An 8,960-nucleotide genomic window follows, 5' to 3' on the forward strand; every position below is an offset into this window, starting at 1 on the left:
CCTGCTATTTGTAATTTTCACAAATCAGATACATGTTTCACAAATTAGATAAAGGTTTCACAAATCAGAAACTGTGTTGAATCTATCCTTTACTATCTAATGCAGCAGTCCAGGTCCAGCGGTTTTTCAATAGGACCTGGTCTTAGGTGGACTCAGTGCGTAAAATGCGATGAAATCATCCAATTGCACATTTTCACAAATCCGATGAAGGTTTCACAAATCAGAAACTGTTTTTAATGTGTTCTTGACTATCTAATGCATAATTTAATCCTGGTTTCAGGAGCAGTCCAGGTCCAAAGGTTTTTCTATAGGGCCTGGTCTTAGGTGGTGTCAGTGTATAAAATGGGATAAAATGATCCTGTTTCACATTTTCATAAATCAGTTAAAGGTTTCACAAATCTGAGGCTGTGTTTGATGAATTCTTTACTACCAAAATCACAATTTAATCCAGGTTTTGTCATGGTTTGGGTTTCTTTGCCTTAGTTTTTGCTTCCTGTTTTTAGTATTAACATTTTTTTATTGTTATTTTGAGAAAAATAAACAGAAACAAGAGAGAAGAAAAAACATTAAAAATAAAATAAAAATAAAATAAAATAAAAACAAGAACATTTCCAGCACAACAAAGTCACAGCACGGAGGCAACACATCAGCTAGTTACATACAACTAGTAAATAAATAATGACATAAATTATGTCATGGGGAACCTAGTCATCATTAGTTCAATCAGAGGACAACATTTGGACTGCCTTTATAAAGAATGTTGACTAAATCACCAGGAAGATGATCAAGCAGAGGCTTCCATAATTTATAAAAAGCATCAGAGTTGCCCTTTAAGAGGGCACTGAGGCGTTCCATAGGAAGAACTTTGAATGCCTCTCTATACCACTGTGTGACAGAAGGAGGTTGTCCCTGAATCCACTGCAGCAGTATGCATCGTCTCGCCAGGTGTAAAAGCTTCTGTAATAAAACCATCTCCTGACCAGATAGAGGTGGTCTCTCCACTGACACGCCAAGAAGAAATAACGCTGGGTTCAGAGGGATTGTTTTATGAAAAATACAACTGACTTCTGTTACAATATTTTTCCAGAATCTAATGATCAAAGGACATTGCCAGATGCAGTGATAGTATGTTCCTAAACCAGTTTTACATTTTATACAAAGAGGGGAAGATTGAGGATTTAATCTATGCAGAAGCTCTGGAGTGTATTGAAGTCTGTGCAGAATTCTATATTGATTTTCTCTAAGTCTGTTGCATGTGAATACTGTCTTGGCAGATACAAAAGCTTTAGACCACGTTTTACTACTGAGCTCCACTCCCAAATCCCGGCTCCAAAGAATCCTAGTTCCTCCAGTTGAGAGGGGGTTTAAAAGCATTAATTGTTCGTGAAAAAGTGAAATAAAGTTCTTTTTGGTTGTGGCATCGTCATTAAATTTAATAAGGAAGTTTTCAAGGGAATTCAATATAGGTTGATCAGCTGGAAAGGTGAGAGATGATTTTACAAAGTGTCTCACTTGGAGAAAGCCAAAAAAGTGTTTCTGTGGGATATTATATTTACTTTGAATTTGTCTAAAAGACATAAAATCACCTTTTTCAAAAAGGTTACTTACAAATCTTAAGCCCTTAGTGTACCATTGGTCATATATACTAAAGCTTATACCTGGTGGGAAAGCTTTATTTTTAATTAGAAGTTGCATTGCACTAGAAAACTTCCTTCGTCCACAAAAAGTCACAATGTCACGCCAAACCTTAATTGTAGTGAGCATAACATTATTGTTCTTAACCTCAACTGGGAGACCAACTACATCTGTGAATAAGAGACTGAGAGGTGACAATGGGTCACAACACCAACTGTCCACAGCTAACTCCCCCTGATGTAAAAAAGCGTGTAACCACCCCGACACTATTCGTGCATGACAAGCCCAGAAATAAAATAAAAAATTAGGAAGAGCCTGACCCCCCCCTCATATGGCAGTTGTAAAGTCCTAATTTTCAATCTAGGTTTCTTCCCATGCCAGATAAACTTAGATAAGCATTTCTCCAGTTCTGAGAATGTTTTCCTATTAATTTTGAGAGGTAACATTTGCATAGGATATAGTACCCTAGGCAGAATATTCATTTTTATCAAACTTATTCTACCTAGCCACGACAATGGGAGGTCAAACCACCTATTAAGGTCCCTTTTCACCGAGGCCAGAACTGGACCAAAATTTAATTTGTATAGTTCAGCAATATTTGCACTAACTCTGATACCCAAATAGGTAAAGCCAGTGCTTGACCGCCTAAATGGAAAGTCTAATGGAGGAACCCACTGTTTTTGATCCCCCAAGAACAAAGCTTCAGATTTATCAAAATTAATTTTATACCCGGAGAGCTGACCAAATTTGCCAATAATTGCGGTTAACACTGGGATCGATGTCACTGGGTTAGTAAGAAATAATAGCACGTCATCGGCATACAGGGAGATTTTGTACTCCGTAACTCCTAATTTGACCCCGGAAATCTTAGGATTGGTTCTTATGGCTTCCGCTAATGGCTCCAATGCAAGCGCAAATAATAAGGGGGACAGCGGGCATCCCTGACGTGTTCCCCTGCCCAGGGGAAACATGTCAGAAACTGAACCGTTAACCAGTATCCTTGCAGCTGGTGCCCTGTATAGTAATTTCACCCACCGACCAAATTCAGAACCCAAACCAAACCTGTCAAGAATCTTGAATAGGTACTCCCACTCCACCCGGTCAAACGCCTTCTCGGCATCTAATGAGATTGCTAAAGCCCTGTAGTTTGTGTTTTGTGAAAATTGCAGAACATTTAAAAGGCGACGTACATTTGAGTGGGAGTATCTGCCCTTGATAAATCCTGTCTGGTCAGACTTCACCAGTGATGGCAGAACCCCCTCTAGTCTCCTCGCCAAGATTTTTGATAAAATTTTACAGTCAACACCAAGCAGACTGATTGGTCTATAGGAGGTACATAGATCTGGAGGTCTGTTTTCTTTCAGAATTAGGGTAATGTGGGCAAGATTCAGTGTGGGTGGGAGCGAGTCCCGCCTAAAGGCTTCCAAATACATATTTAATAATGGTTGTGCAATATGTTTGGCCATTTTTTTGTAAAAATCAGCCCCAAATCCGTCTGGGCTAGGGGCCTTTCCAGCCTTTAAAGATTTAATTGCCTCTATGACCTCCTGAGTCTTTATAGGTCTGCAAAGGTCTGATCTGTCTTGTTCAGATACTGTTGGAAGATTAATATGGTCAAGAAAGTCTTCAGGGGGGCTGACAGCTTCTTGATATTCGGAAGAGTACAGTTCTTGAAAATATTCTTTTAAGATTTTACTTATTTGTTTGGTTTCATAGTGCAGGTTGTTTTTTTTGTCTTTGAGGGAAGATATCAGATAGGATCTGTTTTTCCCTTGTGCCAGTCGGGCAAGAAGGCGTCCTGGTTTATTACCTGAATCAAATAGTCTGTGTTTTGCATAGAATATTGCCGTTTGTGCATTCTGAGTCAGTAGTTGGTCCAGAGCTGATCTAGCAGCATCGAGTTTTCCGAGCACCACTATGGCACGGGACTGTTTAAAATCCCTCTCTAGAGTAGCAATGAGTTGTTCAAGTTCTAACTGTCTGGCCAGGGTTTTTTTCTTTTTTGCTGCAGTAAAAGAGATGATGGAGCCTCTGAGATATGCTTTACCTGCTTCCCATAGAGTGGAGGCACTGACCTCAGGTAGGTCATTTTTGGAGATGCAAAGCTTCCACTGGTCCTCTAAATATTTAACAAATAAAGGATCATTAAGGAGAGTTGGATTTAAACGCCAATGTCTGGATAAAGGGTCAAGATAGGGTGGTAAAAATTCCATTGATACCGATGAGTGGTCTGAAAGAACACACGGATTGATTGAGCATACCCGGGTTCTATCCAGGACTGATCTCGAAACAAATAAAAAGTCAATCCTAGAGAAAGAGAGATGAGGGCGTGAAAAGAAGGTGAAATCTTTAGTACGTGGGTTACAGATTCTCCAGGCATCAAAAAGACCCAGATCTGAGCACAGTTCAACTGTAGCCCTTGTCATTCTTGAGGGTGCCTGAGTTTTAGGTGGATTATAATCTGTGCTGGGTGTTAATCCACAATTAAAGTCACTGCCAATTAGTATGTGAGTTGAAGATACTGAGCTGACTTCTGCCAAAAATTTTGAGTAAAACGAGCTATCAAAGGTGTTAGGTGCATAAACACTCCCTAATAGGATTTTTTCTCCATATAACAGACCTGTAACCAAGATGTAACGGCCATCTGCGTGCTGTATCACTTTATCCACAGTTAAAGCTAAATTTTTATGGATTAATATTGCCACACCTCTGCTTTTAGAGTTAAAAGAGGAATAATAAATTTGACCTACCCAGTCTCGTTTCAGTTTTAAATGTTCCAAGTTGGTCAGATGGGTCTCTTGTAACAATGCAATCTGCACCCCGTCTTTCTTAAGCATAGACAGGACTTTTCGCCTCTTAATGACATGATTAATTCCCTTGACATTGAGAGTTGTGATTTTTGTGTTACTTATTAGCAAAACAGACAGTTACATCATACAGTAAAGTAACCCTGAGTAACTGAAACCCATCATAGAGAAAAAAGGGATGTCCTGTCCATGTTGACCAATACGCCAAGTCAGCTGTGCTGGAAAGAACAGTACCATCATTCCTTGATGGCCAAAAAAGAACACACAGAACCAGCAAAACATAAGTCAGTAGTAAAGCAAATATTTGAGAAAATCTATTTGCAACATAAAAAGCCACCCAACAGGTGGTATAACAAAACCAGGTGTAGCCAAAAGCAGTCTCCACTCTACAGGAAAAATAATTATCCCACCTCCACCCCACCAAGCAAAAACATAATCTAGATGCTGTCAATTATAAAACATAATATTGAATCAGGACAAAAAGTTAACCCTTCACACATGCCTGAAACAAAGTCCACGGACCCATTAACAGTTCTATGACCCCCTTTCCCCCCCCCCCTCCCTCAAATATGCATATATGCATGCACACGTGGACATAAACATCACCTTCATCTGTAAGCACTTGTGTAGTTTAGGCAAAGTTATTGCTTGTTATTAAACTTTGTTTTAGTCAGAAAGCATAAACCGGCTTAGTCTCAATCTTACTTCAGTCTAGAGCGTTGATGAAGCTTTGTGCGTCCCCCGGCGACGTGAACTTCTTTTCAATGCCGTTATGGGTGATGACAAGCGTAGCTGGGTAGCGCATGTTAAATCGAATGCCTCTTTCAATCAGGGACCGGCAGGTGTCGTTGAAGCCGCGCCTTTTCTCCCGAACTGCTACAGAAAGATCCTGGTGTATGAAGAGTTGTTGTCCTTCATATTGAAGCCTGGGCGACGTTTTCACTGCTGACATGATCCGCTGCTTGTCTCTGGGATTGTGGAGCTTAATTATCACCGGTCGCGGGCGCGCACCGCGGGGCGCCAGGCTGCGGTGCGCGCGGTCCACTTTAATACGGGCTTCAGCATTGGGGCTCTTATCCAAGCCGAGCAGTGAGGGTAACCATTTTTCAAAGAACTGAATGGGGTTTTTACCCTCAGTACCTTCCTTCAGGTTGATAATGCGGATGTTTTCCCGTCTGCTTCTGTTCTCCACGTCATCCAAAGCATTCTCCATTGCCTTGATTTTCTTCTCTGCATCGGTTAACCTCCCGGCCAACTCGGCGACCGTGTCCTCCACATCAGAAACCCTCTGTTCTGCCGCAGTAATGCGAGTAGTATTACTTTCCAGCGTAGAGGAGATTGTCTCCAGAGTCTCCGAGAGCCTAGAGAATTTCTGCTCCATTATCTCTGTAAAGCTTCGGGTCACCTCACGAATGAGAGCTGAAGTCTCTGCTGAAATCTGGTCGCCTGCCAGCTCCTCCGTTTGGCTAGCGCTAGCAGTCATGGCGGGCGTCACTTTCTTTGGTTGAATTTTAGTTTGTTTTGACATTGTCCGTCGTTAAATGTTTAAAGTTTTACGCTTGAAGTATTTAAGATAATGAACAGGCACGTATTCTGGGTTGTAATGTTGACAGAATTCCGTTTTGCTGCTTAATAAGCTTGGTGGTAGCGGGAGCTCAGCACAGACACAACCTCTAGCCAGCCATGTTCACCCGGTATCCCTTGCTTCCTGTTTTTATTTCGAAAGATTTCCTGTTATGTCAGTTTTGAGTTTTACTTCCCTGGTCCCAATCTCTCCGTATGGTTTTCACCTGTGTCTTGTCAGTCCTGTTTGTATTTAAGTCTGGTCTCTGCCCTCCTCTGTGCTGGTCCATACCATCATTTCCCTGGTTGTCTTCTGCCCTGTTTGCCTGATTACCCGGTTAGCCCACAGTTAGTTTTGTTTGGTTTCCCTGCTTTTGTTTGAGAATAAAGCCCTTGCCCTGGAACGTGTGCCTCCTGTCTCTGCATTTTGGGTCCTTTATGCTCATCAAACCTCCTACCTGACAGAATGGACCAGCCATACTTCTTTCTGGACCCAGCAGAGCGGGACATGCGGTAACTGGAGTCCTACTGCATAGAAGCAGAGCAGACCAGGTCATATTGGTCTTTTGACCGGCCCCCTATCTCCGCGCTTGCCATCAAATGGAGTCGTCTTTCCATGAAAGGGGGTTGTTGTCGCTGCCTGGTAACAAAGGTCATAACTGGCATCTGCCCTAAGAGGCAGTAATTCAATCCATAATCCAAAAACCAAAGTGGAGGCCAGAAACTGATCACGAGGAAACAAATAGACTTGAAAACAAGTATCAGATTGTAACAGTCTTGGCTTGAGAAGACACTGAGATGATGTTGAGATGATGTTGTTGTCCTGCTGAGTGGGCGGAGTGTTTGGTGGCCTCACCTGCCCTGCCCATTACTTAGCTGCTTTCAAACTCCTGCTTAGGCTCCAGCATATTGTAGCGACATGGGGGTCAGCCCCACCTTCAGCCCCTAAGTCTCATGGGAAGTGGGGAGTCTTGGTGTGAAAACCTTGAGTGACAGGGCTGGAAGCAGAAGTGACCTCAATGCTGTTTGGGCTGCTTGTGTGTGCTTAAATAAACGGGCTTGATGCTGAAAGGAAACCTTGCTTCTCTGCCTGTTTCATCATCTCTGAGACTGTCTGGGGTCGTGCGGTGCATGGGGCATTGACAGCTCTCCAATGAAGCCACTTCATTAGCAGCTTGACTTTTGCGTCCCCGCTAAAGTGATGTTCTGGCTGGGTCATTACAATATAAGCCCTGCTCCCTCATCCGCTTGTTGCTTGTCTGTGCTCCTAACTCAGTTGGACCCAGCTCAATCTCAGCCTGTAAATGGTAAATGGCGTATACTTATATAGCGCTTTCTACCCTCTTTCGAAGGCCCAAAGCGCTTTACAGTCACAGTCCCATTCACCCATGCACACACACATTCACACACTGATGGTGGCTTCACTGCTGAACACTGGCACCAACCTCCCACCAGAGGCAAGGTGGGGTTTGGTGTCTTGCCCAAGGACACTTCGACACATCGGTGTGCAAGGCGGGAATCGAACCTGTAACCTTACGATCATGGGTTGACCGCCCTACCGCTGCACCACGGCCGCCCCTCAGCCTGTCTGCTCCAGGTCCCAGCTTCCTTAACCAGATAGTTCAGACTAATAATAAAAGGATTGATAAACACAGACACTGCTCCATGTAGCGACTAGACCATAACTTTAGCTGGTAGCTCCACACAATTTCTAAGAGGCGGGGCGGGGCGTTGCACACTCCCAACAACAGGTTAGATGACAGTGCAAGGCCCATTAAGCGTCTCTGCCGTTCATGGAGCTTCAGTACATAGAACTCCAACAGCCACACGGCCTAACATAGTCCGCTATTATAGATTCATGAGGGAAAAAACCCAGCTGAACCGACCCTAAAATGCCCAAATTATGTATACCCGCCCAAAGTCATTTTTGACTGCAATTTAGAGCCAAAACCACCCAATCTGGAAACACTGCTGCTAGCTTCTCTTGTAGAAGAATCATGCTCCCTCCACAGCTCACTGTGACGTTACTTTCTGTTAGGTAGTTAGCCGCTCAGCCCAGTGGAAAATTCAGAATAAAAGCACTTCCATTGCTGCTTTACTTCCGTTGTGGGTTAATGTGTTGTGTTTTGAGTTATTGTGTTGAGTTGTGAGTAATTGTGTTGTGTTGTGAGTTAATGTGTTGTGTTGTGAGTTAATGTGTTGTGTTGTGAGTTATTGTGTTGAGTTGTGAGTTATTGTGTTGTGTTGTGAGTTAATGTGTTGTGGGGTAAGTTAATGTGTTGTGAGTTAATGTATTGTGTTGTGAGTTATTGTGTTGTGTTGTAAGTTAATGTGTTGTGTGGTAAGTTAATGTGTTGTGTTGTGAGTGTGTGTGTGTATAAAAATGACCAAGCCTGCACAGTAGAACACTTCACTGCCCTGGAGAAGGCAAAGCACTGTGACTGAAGCAAGCCGCAAGCATGAAGCTGCAAATACAAGGGAAGGATCACATGCTTAAATGAAGCACTGCAAAACTTAAGGTAAAGTGATCAAGTGAGAGCTAAACAAACAAGTACCAAAGTTCATTCTTTCGAAGCAGCACCGAACTAGCCAGCTGAATCTGAAAGCCAATGATAGCGAGTTGAGGCATCAAAAAAGTGAATCCATATCCAGCAGAAGAAAACTGCAAGCTACAATTTACACTCAAAATGACAGATGAGGAGAAGGATACAGAATGGCACAATGAGGGAGACGGTGCAGAATGAAAAACACAAGATGATGATAATGAGCAGTCAGATGGAGAAGAAACTCTGCAAACATCAGTGTCAGCTGAAAGTAAACAAACAGGAGTTTGCAAAAGTCAGCGCAAATGCACACTTACTAAAAAAGGGAAAATCTCTATAAGAAGCTCACCTGACTGATTTAACAAAAGAATTTGAGTGTCTATACAAAAAGTGGAAATTTCACATAAACTGT

At 42.6% G+C, this 8,960-nt stretch overlaps 1 protein-coding gene across 1 annotated transcript in view; it reads right to left on the minus strand.

Moving 5' to 3' along the window:
• The window catches only part of LOC110014714, a 50,882-nt gene extending 44,752 nt beyond the window's left edge, over positions 1-6,130 (minus strand). Inside the window, exon 1 of the mRNA XM_020701635.2 lies at positions 5,148-6,130. Coding sequence (XP_020557294.2) covers positions 5,149-5,970 — 822 coding nt within the window. The 5' untranslated portion in view covers positions 5,971-6,130 and the 3' untranslated portion in view covers position 5,148. The remainder of the gene's footprint in view (positions 1-5,147) is intronic.
• Positions 6,131-8,960: the final 2,830 nt, after the last annotated feature.

The sequence above is a fragment of the Oryzias latipes genome, chromosome 7 (assembly GCF_002234675.1).
Source record: "Oryzias latipes chromosome 7, ASM223467v1".
NCBI lineage: Eukaryota > Metazoa > Chordata > Actinopteri > Beloniformes > Adrianichthyidae > Oryzias > Oryzias latipes.